General features: G+C 38.7%; 4 protein-coding genes across 5 annotated transcripts; 3 read left to right on the top strand and 1 right to left on the bottom strand.

The window, feature by feature from the left end:
• The first annotated feature begins 158 nt into the window (after window positions 1–158).
• LOC143516770 (2-iminobutanoate/2-iminopropanoate deaminase-like) lies at window positions 159–3693 on the top strand. Of its 2 annotated transcripts, none has more exons than XM_077008591.1 (6): window positions 159–322; window positions 1989–2094; window positions 2206–2260; window positions 2344–2412; window positions 2989–3044; window positions 3276–3693. In XM_077008591.1, exons 1-6 carry the CDS (start codon window positions 258–260, stop codon window positions 3333–3335), a joined length of 411 nt encoding a protein of 136 aa, XP_076864706.1. In that variant the 5' UTR covers window positions 159–257; the 3' UTR covers window positions 3336–3693. The 2 variants fall into 2 exon arrangements, with proteins under 2 accessions (XP_076864706.1, XP_076864707.1); XM_077008592.1 differs by lacking the exon at window positions 159–322 and adding an exon at window positions 379–634.
• A 2786-nt stretch (window positions 3694–6479) lies between these two features.
• On the top strand, window positions 6480–9245 carry LOC143516771 (2-iminobutanoate/2-iminopropanoate deaminase-like). Its single transcript, XM_077008593.1, has 6 exons — window positions 6480–6663; window positions 7416–7521; window positions 7663–7717; window positions 7822–7890; window positions 8598–8653; window positions 8895–9245. Exons 1-6 carry the CDS (start codon window positions 6599–6601, stop codon window positions 8952–8954), a joined length of 411 nt encoding a protein of 136 aa, XP_076864708.1. The 5' UTR covers window positions 6480–6598; the 3' UTR covers window positions 8955–9245.
• A 49-nt stretch (window positions 9246–9294) lies between these two features.
• LOC143516772 (uncharacterized) lies at window positions 9295–12790 on the bottom strand. Its single transcript, XM_077008594.1, has 4 exons — window positions 12313–12790; window positions 11017–11208; window positions 9915–9968; window positions 9295–9834 (listed from the first exon to the last, which is right to left on the bottom strand). Exons 1-4 carry the CDS (start codon window positions 12401–12403, stop codon window positions 9815–9817), a joined length of 357 nt encoding a protein of 118 aa, XP_076864709.1. The 5' UTR covers window positions 12404–12790; the 3' UTR covers window positions 9295–9814.
• Window positions 12791–12885: 95 nt separating this feature from the next.
• Window positions 12886–14636, top strand: rpl30 (ribosomal protein L30). The gene is made up of 5 exons (XM_077008595.1): window positions 12886–12968; window positions 13081–13129; window positions 13424–13569; window positions 14214–14344; window positions 14536–14636. The coding sequence occupies exons 2-5, from the start codon at window positions 13109–13111 to the stop codon at window positions 14586–14588; spliced, it is 351 nt and encodes a 116-aa protein (XP_076864710.1). The 5' UTR covers window positions 12886–12968; window positions 13081–13108; the 3' UTR covers window positions 14589–14636.
• Window positions 14637–14996: the final 360 nt, after the last annotated feature.

The following is a 14996-nucleotide window of genomic DNA, read 5'->3' as shown; positions in this document are numbered from 1 at the left end:
CTACACACATATTTCATTTGTCTTTTGCATTTCATTTGCATTTAATCTCAATTAAAGCTGACATGCATAGGAATTCTAATTCTAAAATCTAAGTGCGCTTTGTCCAATCCATCGTGCGGCAATATGTGAATGATTACGGTACATTGTGTCACTTGAACTGGAAGTGCTGGGACAAACTCAGCGTGTCTGTCTGGACCACACAAAGTTTCATCCATTCGACTACACTGACAGTTCCGCCGAGAAACCATCTGATAATAATGTCTGCAATAATTCGACGGATTATCAACACCGCCGCTGCACCAGCAGCAATCGGTCCTTACAGGTCAGAAAACATTTCTGGAACAATATTGGTATACCTTATAATATTTATATGTTTGTGAACTCAATCTCTTACCAAAATAACACCTTTACCCTCCGTGTTCTGTTAGGCCCAGTCTTTGGATGACATTACTGACAAACGTTAATAATTTGCTCGATATTTATTCGGAGGCGTGTCGACAGAGTATCTAAAGCGAAGTCAGCAACTTTCTGCAAGATATTTCTTGCTTTTACTTCTTATATTGGACGAGATGACTTCTATTCGAAGACAAATACTATATTCACCTCAAGCCCCAATTAGGCAGGGAATATACAGGTAGTGATATGTGTGATGGTATAATGTTATGAATTGGCTTTCGGTAACATTAAGGTTCAGGCTGCACCATCTTTATTTGTTTCGAGACACATTATCACATATTTTAAATTGCACAACAAAATTGCGCGTTTTTTAATTAAATGTTACTTTATTCTGAGCCCTTGAGACGTCGCTGAGGGGAACGAACTCGGTTAATACAGGCCGCACAAACCTACCGAGATGTATTTTTATTCCGTTGTGTTTTTTGGACATGTTCAAAAGATTTGAATCTGTTTAATAAATCTCTTAAATAATCTACAGTGACATAAATGAATTCAGTACGTTTATGGTTCTCTTCAGTATTACCGGGTTTGGCAGCTCTAGGGACGGAGGAGTACAAAGTCTCATTGTTTAGTAACCTGTTACTGTCCTCATGACGTCTCTTCATGTCTCCTTCATCTAGTAACCTGTTACTGTCCTCATGTGGTTTCTCTTCATGTCTCCTACGTTTAGTAACCTGTTACTGTCCTCATGACGTCTCTTCATGTCTCCTTCATTTAGTAACCTGTTATTGTCCTCATGACGTCTCTCTTCATGTCTCCTACGTTTAGTAACCTGTTACTGTCCTCATGACGTCTCTCTTCAGGTCTCCTTCATTTAGTAACCTGTTACTGTCCTCATGACGTCTCTCTTCATGTCTCCTACGTTTAGTAACCTGTTACTCTCCTCATTATATCTCTCTTCATGTCTCCTTCATTTAGTAACCTGTTACTGTCCTCATAATGTCTCTTCATGTCTCCTTCATTTAGTAACCTGTTACTGTCCTCATGACGTCTCTCTTCATGTCTCCTTCATTTAGTAACCTGTTACTGTCCTCATAATGTCTCTTCATGTCTCCTTCATTTAGTAACCTGTTACTGGCCTCATGATGTCTCTTCATGTCTCCTACGTTTAGTAACCTGTTACTGTCCTCATGACGTCTCTCTTCATGTCTCCTACGTTTAGTAACCTGTTACTGGCCTCATGACGTCTCTCTTCATGTCTCCTTCATTTAGTAACCTGTTACTGTCCTCATGACGTCTCTCTTCATGTCTCCTTCATTTAGTAACCTGTTATTGTCCTCATGACGTCTCTTTTCATGTCTCCTACGTTTAGTAACCTGTTACTGTCCTCAAGACGTCTCTTTTCATGTCTCCTACGTTTAGTAACCTGTTACTGTCCTCATGATGTCTCTTTTCATGTCTCCTACGTTTAGTAACCTGTTACTGTCCTCATGATGTCTCTTTTCATGTCTCCTACGTTTAGTAACCTGTTACTGTCCTCATGATGTCTCTTTTCATGTCTCCTACGTTTTATTTACTGTTTTTAAATTCAGCCAGGCAGTGGTGGTGGATCGTACTATGTATATCTCGGGTCAAATCGGTTTGGACGTAGCATCAGGACAGTTGGTAACTGGAGGGGTGCAGGCCCAGGCCAAACAGGTGAGACACAGACTCAGTGGACAACACTGTGACAAACTAATGTGGTCATTAATGTTAGAGGGTCCCAACATGAGCTCTGAAGATGCAAAATGTTTTGGTTTTTATTAAAAGGCACTTAATAACATGGGGGAGATTCTGAAAGCAGCTGGATGTGGATATGAAAATGGTAAGGCTTCCTACGTTGAATATTTTTTGTGTCGTGTATATATGATGTAAAAATCTGGTTTTGTGTGTGTGCTTGTGTTTCAGTTGTCAAGACAACAGTACTCTTGGCGGACATAAATGACTTTAACTGTGTCAATGATATTTATAAGCAATGTAAGTACAGTACACGGGTTTGCTCATAGGCACTGTTAAATTCAACATTGGCCACATGGTGGCATTGGTTTTCTCCACTGTACACCTGAATCGTCTGCATTTCCTTGAGCTCACAGAACAAATGAATGAACTGAGTAGTCGTGTTGTTATGATGAGTGCTGCCCAGAAGACTGCTGTGTTTGTGATTTAGATGTATTCATTATCCACAGGCAGAGGTGTGCATTCCAGGTTCAGTACTCTCCAGGATTTTACTCAGGCTTCCTGGATTGTGCTGGTTGCACTTATTTTACCTGGATTGCACTAATTAGAAAATCTAGCAAGCTTGAGTAAAATCCTGGTGAGGCCTTTTACTTTCTGAACCTGGAATGCCCACAGGGCACATGCTGCTCGCGTGATTACTGTTGCATGTTGGTGAACTGTTGTGAATTGGTCATTTCAAAAACAGGACACTTTAATATTAATAGGGGTAAGGTGTGTGTGTGTGTCTATTTGAAAAAATTTCCAACTCAAGAGTTTAGGTTTCTTAAATGTAATTGCTTAATTTAGTTATGTCAGTAATTCTGTTTCTTGTTTTAGTTTTCAGCAGGAACTTCCCAGCCAGAGCTGCCTACCAAGTTGCTGCCCTACCCCGAGTAAGTCTGCTGGTGTATAACTTTATCAATTATAATTAAAGTACACTGGGTTTATTTATAAAAATCCACCATTTAATGAATGAAAATTTAAACCTGAGGAAATTGTCAGTGTGTAAACTGACCCAAGACTAATCACCTCTGACTATTTCAGACAGTTTCCACAGAGCTACATGTATTTGGTTTGCAATTCCTAATTTTGTCTTGTTTCCTTTTGTGTTCTCCTCTCTAAAGGGTGGACTTGTTGAAATTGAAGCGGTTGCTGTATTGGGAACCATTACAGATGCATCCTGACTATGTGGTGTGAGAAAGCACAAATTGTAACTAATTCAGTAACCTAAAATTTGATCGCTGATTCAGTTTTGGTTATAGAATTTGTTTGGTTGCAATATCTAATGGTTGCAATATCTAATTCATCCTATTGCATGACTATGGTACATAAATTACTTTGATTTGCAGGTCATGAAATGATCTGTATCACTACATTACCTGCTCTGATGCAATATAAAATAATTCAGTTTTACAATAATACATTTACTTAACAGTATTAGAATTTCATATTTTTTTATAATTTTTTTGTGATTTTTGTATTTCCCATTGTATTTACCTCACAAAATAAGTCAATGCACATTTAATAAATAGCAAAGGTATTTTCAAACAGTGTTGATTTTTTTTTTACATATTTCAAATTGCAATAGGAATGCACACTTGTGTCTACAGTGCTTCCAAGTTGTATTCAACCCCCTGCAAGAGGATGGCACTGCATACAACCTCAAGAATACCTACAGTCACAAATCTCCTGAATCACATCATCTCTCCTATAATATGCGAGGTGTTTACACAAAATTTGAGGCCACACATATTGGCATAAAATCTCATCCATATGAAACAGAAATATGAGATGGAGAGAGAGAGGGCCCACGATACTGAGACAAGGACAGACAGAAAAAGATGGGGGCCCTGCACACCTTAACCTTTGACATTTAGACAAGAGTCTTTTCACTTAAACTAGTACCATATGAATCCTAGCCGGTCCTAATCACTACATTAATAAGTCACTGCCTAAACCCGAGACACATATTTTCCCCCTTCAAAACTATGCAGTCTCAAAAAACGAATGCATACATATTTGTAGTTGTGACAAAATAACAATTCCTCCTACATGTGCTTCCTACAGCACAGTCTTAGCAATACAGCTACTTTATGGAGTATGAGGGGAAAAAAAAACATCAGGCAGCCATCTTTCTTAAATTGTCCATCAAACAATCTAGACAGGAAGATTCTATCATGGCCCCTCTGCCTTAGGTGACTACATGGAGCACTTCAGACTAATTTGAAAAAGGAGGAATTGTAAGAATTCATGTAGGGATATAACTGAAGCCAGTACAGTCTATGTCTAGAGAACTCTGGCTTGGGCAGCATTCTTGAAATACTTGAGCGCACGATGGAATTGCGATGCAATAGGTGTTCTGATATGTTTTGATGCCAGTATAGGTATTGTTGTCTTCAATTTTTTATAGCAGAGCTCAGTGAGAGGAATCACTCCCTCAAACCCAAATGTCCGAATCCATTGACCAGACATGAGGAGATGTAAAGCATCTTCAGGTGGAATATAAGCAGCTTCACAATCCGCCATCACTTCCAATGGTCAATAATTTACTTTCATCTCTATTGTTGGCTCTCTCTCTGGCCCTGATGCTCCTCTGGGCACCTCTAAAATCTTCTTCGACCTTTTTCTCTCCAGGTTTGCACTTGACTGAACACTGGCTGTGGGCAGGAAATGACTAGAACCAAAGATGAAGGCTTTGGCAATTGGGGCTGAACCTGATTTGGCTGGGCTTGTGGTAACGGTTGATTAAGTGGAGACTGAGTTTGTATAACTAGATTCTGCTTCTTCTCTTTTTTCTTGTTATCCACCAGTTGTACTTCTGAAACTAATTAGACCACTATTTACAACCACTATTTTACCACAATCAATAGAAAATGGAATAAATTTGCCTACTCCAAAGGAATCGAAACCGCATTAATGTACAGTCACAACACTATGTCCACCTATACTATAGGTCCTATAGTATTCATTAAACACACAAGCAATCTATCAAATCATAAGGAAAAGTTCCTTAAATATCTAGCAAATAAACAAAAATCCTATCCTATATAAAGCCCCAGAAAAACGCACAAACAATAACACTCTCACCTGAGTGTTACTCTCAACAGAGTTTAACCCATCCATGCAGTGAGAACACACACACACACACACACACACACACACACACACACACACACACACACACAGACTCTATAGGGGGCAGTGAATACACACATGCCCAGAGCGGTGGGCAGCCCTAGCCTGGAGCAGTTGGGCTTAAGTACAGGAACTTTGCTCAACAGCATTTCAGTCACCAAATCAAAGCCATGACCCTCTGAACACAAGACTGGCTCGCTAACCACCCAAGCTCATAAATCTTAACAAATTCCTCAGAAAGAGGTTGATATATTTTATCCAAGTCCTCCGAAAGAGGTTCATAAACTATTTCATAAAGTCCTCTTTCTCACCTCTTCTTAACCACAACAGATATGCCTATTCCATATCAAAATCACAATCACATAATACAACCCAAGCCTGCAGCCTCTCACACACAGCTGGAATGCCACTAAGACAACGCCATGCACACACAGGGAGACCAGCTCTACACACACACACACACACACACACACACACACACACACACACACACAGAGGCCAGTCACCCTTCCAAAGTGCACAAAGCACACATCAAAGTCAACATTAACCCAAAAAACACAAAAAACATCTAATCCCAAATGTTCAAAGTTGACTCATTCATACTTTCATACTCATAGTAGCCTTTTTCTTAACTCTTCTGTTTCACTCATTTCTCTATATTCATTTTTTCTTTTCTCTTCTATCCTCCCTTTATTTGCCATTATCTCATCCATTTCCTCTTGTTTTCTCTATTATCGTTAACCTCTCTTATTTCTCTTCAGTTTTTCCCCTTTATCCTTTGTATTTACTTTGCCTCTTTTTATTCTTGTATTATTTTTTATTCTGCCAGTTTTCCTGGGCTCAGTGTTACCACTAGTCTTTTTTAAATCTATCTCACAAGGCCCCATCTAGGTTGCCCCATGGAGGTGTATTCTGTAGCAGTGCTGTGAAGACGCAGAAGAAGCCTTCACTGACACTGACTCGCTTGTGTATAAAACGTTTATTACATAGCAGACCAGTATCAAATCAAGCACCATGGACGGCTAGAGAGAGGTTTCATGGCCTATATGAATCTCCTATGAATCATAGCTAAATCTCCTCTCAAATATATATGTGAGGTGTTTACACAACATTTGAGTCCACACATATTACTATGACATCTCATCCATATGAGATGGAGAGAGAGGGCCCATAGTATTAAAACTAGGAGGGACAGGAAAAGGGCGCGTTAATTATTTGCTCAATATTTATTCGGAGGCGTGTCGTTGTAGAGTATAAGTGAACACAGCTACATTTTGGAAGACACTTTTTGCTTTTTCTTATACTGGACGACATGACGTCTATTAGAAGACAAATACATTATACACCTAAAGCCCCAATCATGCAGGGCATATACAGGTAGGCCGCTCTTGTCTGACTGAACAATGTCATTAACTGGCTTAACGTCACCTTGATTTCATTTAGCTAACATTTAGTAAAGAAATCCTGTAATTTTTTTCTTTTCTGTTTTTTATTTTTTCTTTCGAGACACATTACAATCCTTCAAGTTGCTCAACAAAATTAAATTTGTAAATTAAATGTTTAAATTAAGTGTCATGTTAATCTGTGCACTTGAGACGTCAATGAGGGGGAGGAACGATCTCAGCCAATAAATAATAAATAATATATAGATACCTATAAATAATACCTAGAATTAATTTTCTATCCTGTTTTTTTTTTTTTTTTTTTTGTATCTGTCAAGTGGATTACATTTACATTTATGGCATTTTGCAGATGCCCTTATCCAGAGCTACTTACATTTTTATCTTGTGTTTATACAAGTGAGCAATTGAGGGTTAAGGTGCCTTGCTCAGGGGCACCTCAGTCATGGCCTCAGGTCTGGGGATCGAACCCACGACCCTCCGGTCACAAGACCAGTTCCCTAACCACCAGGCCATAACATTTGTCATTATTATTCAGCAAAACGTATGAAACCTAAATAATCTACAATGACAGAAATAAATTCAGTATGTCTTCAGTATGAGTGGTTTTGGCAGCTACAGGGACGTGGACCTACAAAATCTAATAATTTTAGTAACTGTTTAGTTATATCATGACATAAAAAGTGTTCTCCTCCTACGTTACGTTTTATTTACCGTTTTTAAATTCAGCCAGGCAGTGGTGGTGGATCGTACTATGTATATCTCGGGTCAAATCGGTTTGGACGTAGCATCAGGACAGTTGGTAACTGGAGGGGTGCAGGCCCAGGCCAAACAGGTGAGACACAGACTCAGTGGACAACACTGTGACAAACTAATGTGGTCATTAATGTTAGAGGGTCCCAACATGAGCTCTGAAGAGCTCAATAGTATTTGTACGATTTTCTATTTTAGTATTTGTTTTGTTTTTTATTCAAAGGCACTTATTAACATGGGCGAGATCTTGAAAACAGCTGGATGTGGATATGAAAATGGTAAGGCTTTCTACATTGAGAATTCTTTTGTATTGTATTTATGATATTGATTTGTTTTTGTGTGTGTGTGTGTGTGTGTGTGTGTGTGTATGTTTGTGTTTCAGTTGTCAAGACGACTGTATTCTTGACAGACATCAGTGACTTTAACTGTGTCAATGATATTTATAAGCAATGTAAGTAAACTAGGGTTTGCTCATAGGCACTGCTACATTCAGCAATGACCACAAGGTGGCACTGTTTTTTCCCCCTCACTGTATAGCCTTCCTGAATTAACGCTCATCGGCGTTTCCTTTAGCTCACAGAGCAAATGAATGAACTGAGTAGTGTTGTTGTGATGAGTGCTGCCCAGAAGACTATTGTGTTTGATTGTGATTTAGATATATCCATTGCCCAGTTACAATTATGTACTTTAATAAAGAAATCTAGATTTTAGATTTTTTAAGCATCCTGAATTAGACTCTTATAGTTTGCTACTCAAACGCTACGTAGTGGGATGCTTTGTGCGGAATTGCCTCTCTGATATCATGTGCAGTGGTAATTCAATCACAGTGACTGTGTGTAAGGAGATACAGTGTGGGCCATTGAAAATTAAGCTTTTTCTGTTCCAGACAGCCTGACAACACAGACCCCCCACCACACATAGACTGATCATGCTTTAAAAATGTTTACATTTGTATAAAAGTTTCCTTACTTCTCATAGATAAGGATGGGGAAGGGACACTACACTCGTGGTGCTCGTGTGTGTGTGTGTGTATTGTTGTTGTTATTATGTGAAATGAGGAAAAACATCTCTATATGAGCAAAAACAGCACCAATTCAAAGAATTTAGGTTTCTTAAATGTAATTGCTTGATTTAGTTATCTCTGTAACTCTGTTTTAGTTTTCAGCAGGAACATCCCAGCCAGGTCTGCTTACCAGGTTTCTGCCGTACCCCGAGTAAGTCTGCTGGTATAATAAAGGAGCAGATATATAACTAAAGCACTGGGCTTTAATTTACAAAAAGTCACCTTATTGAATTTAATTGAATAAAAAATGAACCAATAGTAAATTGTCAGTGTGTAAACTGACCCAAGACGAATCATCTTTGACTATTTCAGACAGTTTCCACAGAGCTACATGTATTTCGTTTGCAATTCCTAATTTTGTCTTGTTTCCTTTTGTGTTCTCCTCTCTAAAGGGTGGACTACTTGAAATTGAAGCGATTGCTGTATTGGGACCCATTACAGATGCATCCTGATTGTGTGGTGTGAGAAAGCACAAATTGTAACTAATTCAGTAGCCTAAAATTTGATCACTGGCTCAGTTTTAGTTTTAAAACTTTGTTGTTTGTTCCGAGAAATGGTTGCGATATCTAATTCATCCTATTACATGGTTATGGTACACAAAGGATTTTGATTTGCAGGTCATGAAATGGTCTTTATCACTACATAATCTGCTCTGTTGCAATATAAAGTAATTTTGTTATACATTACTAATTAAATATACTTTATTTTATAATTGTATAATTATAATTTTGTATAATTTTTGGTTGTTTTCCATTGGATTTAGCTTACAAAATAAAGGTCAATGCACATTAATAAATGGAAAAGTTTTTTTTTCAGTGTTGATTTTTACATATTACATAAAAATTACACTGTGAATGCACACATCATTTGTACATGGTTACAGGAGCAAATTTGTCCAAATATGTGTATGTGAAATGTAGTGTGTGTGTATATATTTATATTTTTATACGCATTTTCATTTTATATATTTTATAAGCATATATAATCATTTTGCTGTATGTATGAATTTTGTGCAACCCTAACATCTTACACAAAGGTAGATGACAGTCCTACAAAGGTAATAATTGCTTAAGTGCTTTCAAAGTTGAACTATATACAGAAGTGTACTTTCCCAACACCGATCAGAAAGAAAGGCACAGTGATGTCTGCTAGACCCTCATCTGAAAGATCCGGTCTGCAGCTTGGCAACAATCAAGCCACGATGTGTTATTTCATGCTTGAAGCATCTGAAAGTGTCACACTTTGGTGTAAGAGTGTGAGGTTTTTCTTGATTCTCCACTGTTGATGCTGTGGCGTCTGGTTCTGGAGGCCTTTAGCTTCCCTCACTGGGAGCTGAATGTGAGAAATGGGTTAGCATACAAACCTGAGCAGAAACAGAAATAATACAGCTTAGACTTCAAAGAGCAGCTCACCTGCTGTGTCCTCTGGTGCGGATGACTCTGCCTGGGATACCGCTGAAGCTACAGCTTTTTAAAGATGACCAAAAGGACAACTTATTATATAGTTAATGTTCTTTCATAGAATAATGTTAAACTTTTGTATGGGAATGTAAAACAATACAAGACAATAATCACAACCATAATCTATAATAATGGCATATAGTCCTCAAACACATCACAGCTTTAACACTAATCATGAACAACTATAGTATTTAAAATTTGGCAAACTCACATTTGGTTCCAGCAGGAAATACTTTTTATCCTAATATTAAATACTAAGTGTAATAAATTGTAAATTATACATACACATATACTTTCTTATGTCTTATATACCTTCTTATAAACCGTAAATAATCTGCTTTTGTTCACATATCCACACAGACATTTGCATTTATGGATCCATCAACATTTACATGTAATCTCCATCATGACACTGAAGCATGGTTCATAACCAGGAATATGTAAATCAAACCAGTCCAGAAAAGTATATTAAACAAAATAAAAGACAATATACATATGCAATGCATAATATCACATTTTGGATGGATTACTATAGATATTAGATATTAATTTTTTAAGGTCAAGGTCTTTCTAATGGTCTAAATGCCATCATTTCATCTGACCTGTTTGGATTCTGTCTACCCTTGTGGGTTCATTAGGTGACAGACATGTAATAGAAACCAGTGGAAAGAGTTTGTGTGCAGAGGCCCAGGGGGAGGTTTGAAAAGGAAACTTAAGCAGGGTTATTATCTTAATAATAATAATTAGTGCATTAAAAGCTGTTTTGCATATCTGTTCATTCAATTAGGTTTTTCATTAAAATGTTATTTTCCATTTGCTGACCTATGATATTATCCAAGATCATTTGCAGTTAGTTAGCTATTAATTATATTTTTTACAACTACAATTCATCTGTTTAGAATAATACAAAATCCTTCCTCCAGAGAGGAGTGAGGAGTTTTTGCAGTACCACTAGACTGTTGATATGGCATATTGTGCATATAGAGATATAATCTTTGAATGTGCCCAGTCCATTTGCATGGCCAACAGCTCAAGACAACTCTGTATTATGTACCTTCATCCTGAGTTACTGATGGCGACTGTGGGACAGCCTGTGGCGTGGATGTGTCGGGCGGGGAAGGTGTCTCCGCAGGCTGGCCCTCCACTGTGGCATCTTCAGATCTCTGCAGGGCCTCAGTGGACTCACTGGTAGCCTCTGGGGCTGATTCATTAGCTGTATCACTCTCTGCCTTTATACTAGCCGTTCCTTTAAAGGTGAAATTACAATATTGTCATGACTATGTATCATCATGCAATTATGAGTCCAACTTCTACAAAAGTGACATTTGTGTGTGTGTAAATGTTTTGAGGAACATAAGATGTATGTATAAATATGTTGTTTCTGTTGAAAAGCTAACACTTACAAACATAACAAATACTAGCTCCTGAAGTCAAACACAAACAAGCCACAGGTCAATATCTTACTAGAGAACGAACCAAGAAGATTCATTATTTAACTGGGAGATCTTACATTACACTCTGCCCTAATGGAAGATGTTATGTGCAAGGGCAGTATCTTTAAGCAGGATTTAATTCATGTATTTAAGTTGTCATTTTTTTCATATTGTTTTTCTTTTTGACATTCCCAGCACTAAGTAATTTCTGTCTAATGTGAAAGGTGAACTCTTTTTCACACAGCAAAACTCAACAAAAGTTTTGTGTATACACGGTGTTGGATTAAAAGTTTGACTAGTTAATGATTGTAGAACAGTGCAAGTTCTTGGTGATACATTAACGTACGGGCTAAATCGCCGAGACAGAATGTAATCACTTTTACATTTCAATTCAAGAAAACTTGCTTTAATTTGTGTGCAAGGACTGCACAGTCTGTTTCATTACTATTACTTGAATGTACATGGTGTGACAGTTCATGTTGAAATGTCAGTTTCATTTATTTTCTTCAATGGAATCTACTCCAGAGTTGTTGTTTGAGAAGTTTCACCAACTGCGCTTCCACGGTAACAAATCTCCATGAACCTCCCTTAATATTAATAGACACCCCACAGTGTGAAGGCTACGTCACTAAAGACCGAAACATTGTGATGTGGAATTGTGTATTCTTCTACTTATATGTTTTCACCCACAATATTTGCATTAAATATTTCTTAGAAAGCCTTATTCCGCTATATATATATATGGCAACAAACATCACACACAGCCAACAGATCAAGCCGCTCTGGCTCTTTGAGTGGGACCGTGGATGAAGTTACTTTTTAAATCATCAACAATGTGAGAAGCTTATTGTGAAATGAGAAGTCAACAGGGAATCAAACAGTTTGAGAGACATCTCTGATCTAAAGCGGATTCGTACCGGTTGCGCGTGTTCCGTTGCGTTCCTCTGGTTTCGTGTTTGGTCGTGTTGTGTCGGCAGCTGTGGTGTGTGTGCTGGAGGCACATCCCATCCTGTCCTCCGAACATACAGACCCGTGGAAGATGTTCTTCTGCGGTTGCTGTGCCCGGACTGAAGGAACATGGTGATTACAGTGAACGGGGCTCAGCTGAACTGTCACAGCCTCCTTTGGATTTTGCGCATGACAGATTATTGCGGCGACCGTTTGTTTGTGTTGCCGCGCTGTCACAACACCGTTTCAGGTTACGTTTAACTTAGGTAGCCTAGAAACATTAGCTGTAACCTGTAACAAATGATTTGAGACATTCAGGTGAAGGATCATTCAGGAGAAATATGGATTCACGTTGGTTAGGCACAGCATCCACTCCTGGTCCAAATAAAGTCATTAAATGTAGGTTAGGCTAGTTAGTTGTTATACATCATGTTTTTTTAAAGACTAGTACTACTGCTACTACTGGAACAAACGAGTTTTAAATTCGCATGAGAGAAATTGGATCAAAATCTATTTGCCTTTATTTATTTATTTGCCGAAGTCTCGCGAGAGGCGAGTGTGTTTTTTCGCGCAATGCACTCTGGGAAATCCTTTCTCTACGAGGCCATCTTGGGGACACCAGGCAGTAAGCGTGGCTCCGCGGCATATGTAGAAAATAGTCTATTTTCATAAACGTTTGGCGTTTGTTTTCGTGTTGTTATAAAAATCTAAGGGTTTGTCCATCGTGTTGTGTCCAGGTTGGCCGGTTTGGACTAAACAGCTACAATGGTGGCCGCAAAGAAAACGGTGAGTGGTGTGCGCGCCCCGCAGGCGCCGCCGTGCACGAGAGCGGAGGGTCTGGTTCACGTGTTGGAGCGGCGCGCTCCCTTCACTCTTCTATCACTCTTTATGAGGGATTATCATCATTCTCCTCCGGGAGACCAGCAAATACGAGCCCTGTACCTACACGTCGTGGCCCTATGTTTATAGCAAGCTGTTGTATTTCATGGTGGCCACTGATAGTTGTCAGATGGGAGTGTTGAGTGGTGGGTAGTGTATAGAGACTGTCGTTCCCTAATTCACATGTGTTTAATTCCACAGAAAAAGTCATTGGAGTCCATTAACTCCAGACTGCAACTGGTAATGAAGAGCGGAAAATATGTTCTGGGATACAAACAGTCACAAAAGATGATTCGCCAAGGCAAAGCCAAGCTGGTCATCCTGGCCAACAACTGCCCTGCACTGAGGTATTCACATCTCACACCTGCGTTCAGCATGGGCATCACATCATCTATACTGGCACTCTTGTAAGGTTATGATTGTTTTTGTTTTACTGTAAATGCATGGAGTTCACTGGTTACCTGATTTCTTTACCTATAAGTTGATTTACGGTCAAGCGGCCACTCTGATGGGTGGGTGACCTGTGTCCCTATAGCGTGAATGCTTGGGGCTGATGTAAAAGAGCCCCTGCATCAGCAGTGTGTCATTGTTGTAGACCATAGCTCAGATACATTTTTGTGGGACTGCAATGAATGCAGATTTGTTCCTAAACAACATTATTTTGAATCCAGCTTTTTCGTTGTAAAAGTTTGTTCAAATTGTTGGACTACATAAAGCAGTCTGAACAGTCCCTTATAATTGTGGTTTTATAATTTTGAGGGGGTGATCTAAGCAACAAGTGTTGTGGTAAACAGGATGTTTCATGAGTTGGTAGCGCTCACTTCCAGCTATTAAGCCTGTGAAATTATGGCTAAATGCTTGCAATCTGTTTTCAAACTGTAATGGGTTGTAGCTGTGAATGTATATATGTTTGAGTTTGTCATAAGCACTGGTAGACGCGTGTGCTGTCTGACCAACCATGTTACCAATTAACCTGTAATTCTACTTCCAGGAAATCAGAAATCGAGTACTATGCTATGCTGGCCAAAACTGGTGTTCATCACTACAGCGGTAACAACATTGAGCTTGGCACAGCCTGTGGTAAATACTACAGAGTGTGTACACTGGCCATCATTGACCCTGGTACGTAAATTAGGACCATGACGTGATTGACAACATGTATCTATAGGAGTGTTTATTTGGCACAGTAATATTGCATAAGCATGTGCAACTGTAATTCTTGTTAAAAAGCATTCACACCTGAAAACAATGTTGCTGATCTAAATAATTTAACGTTAAACATGGCTTGATTCGGTGTGCTCTTGTCTTCACAGGTGATTCTGACATCATCAGAAGCATGCCAGACCAGCAGCAGGGCGAGAAGTAGAACCATTTTTTCCTGAAAGTTGCTATAAATAAATCTGGTTGAAATGTTTGTTTGGTAGTTTACTTTTTATTTCCTGTTACTAATTTTTCTTCATGGGCAGTTCAGTGTGATCATAAAGCAACATGATTACATTTTTCATCTGATGTCTATAATGTGGAAACGTTGGGTGCTGGGGGCTAAACATATCTGCATAGACTTATGCAACTGCCATTGAATATTTTGAAATGATATTTTTAAATCCATGTAACTATTTCAAATATGGGCATGTGTTGGAAAACGTTAAGGTCACAACTAGATATTTACAGGTTTACCTTTTGTGCTGCATGTTATTGCAAGCAGTCACATGAAGCAATCACTTTTTTTCTTTCTCTTTCTTAAGGAGGATTAAGTACAGCAGAATTACCTTTT

The sequence above is a fragment of the Brachyhypopomus gauderio genome, chromosome 6, assembly GCF_052324685.1.
Source record: "Brachyhypopomus gauderio isolate BG-103 chromosome 6, BGAUD_0.2, whole genome shotgun sequence".
Classification (NCBI taxonomy): Eukaryota; Metazoa; Chordata; class Actinopteri; order Gymnotiformes; family Hypopomidae; genus Brachyhypopomus; species Brachyhypopomus gauderio.
The sequence above is the reverse complement of the archived record's forward strand: the minus strand, read 5'-3'. Positions and strand labels throughout refer to the sequence as shown.

Coding starts and splice junctions, on each gene's coding strand:
- LOC143516770 (XM_077008591.1), top strand. CDS start 258: ATGTCTGCAATAATTCGACGGATTATCAACACCGCCGCTGCACCAGCA. Junction 2,261..2,343: donor TGGATGTGGATATGAAAATG/GTAAGGCTTCCT, acceptor CTTGTGTTTCAG/TTGTCAAGACAACAGTACTC. Junction 2,413..2,988: donor CAATGATATTTATAAGCAAT/GTAAGTACAGTA, acceptor TTCTTGTTTTAG/TTTTCAGCAGGAACTTCCCA.
- LOC143516771 (XM_077008593.1), top strand. CDS start 6,599: ATGACGTCTATTAGAAGACAAATACATTATACACCTAAAGCCCCAATC. Junction 6,664..7,415: donor ATCATGCAGGGCATATACAG/GTAGGCCGCTCT, acceptor TTTTAAATTCAG/CCAGGCAGTGGTGGTGGATC. Junction 7,718..7,821: donor TGGATGTGGATATGAAAATG/GTAAGGCTTTCT, acceptor TTTGTGTTTCAG/TTGTCAAGACGACTGTATTC.
- rpl30 (XM_077008595.1), top strand. CDS start 13,109: ATGGTGGCCGCAAAGAAAACG. Junction 13,570..14,213: donor AACAACTGCCCTGCACTGAG/GTATTCACATCT, acceptor TTCTACTTCCAG/GAAATCAGAAATCGAGTACT. Junction 14,345..14,535: donor ACTGGCCATCATTGACCCTG/GTACGTAAATTA, acceptor TTGTCTTCACAG/GTGATTCTGACATCATCAGA.
- LOC143516772 (XM_077008594.1), bottom strand. CDS start 12,403: ATGGGATGTGCCTCCAGCACACACACCACAGCTGCCGACACAACACGA. Junction 11,209..12,312: donor CAACGGAACACGCGCAACCG/GTACGAATCCGC, acceptor TCACCTTTAAAG/GAACGGCTAGTATAAAGGCA. Junction 9,835..9,914: donor CGCACCAGAGGACACAGCAG/GTGAGCTGCTCT, acceptor TCTCACATTCAG/CTCCCAGTGAGGGAAGCTAA.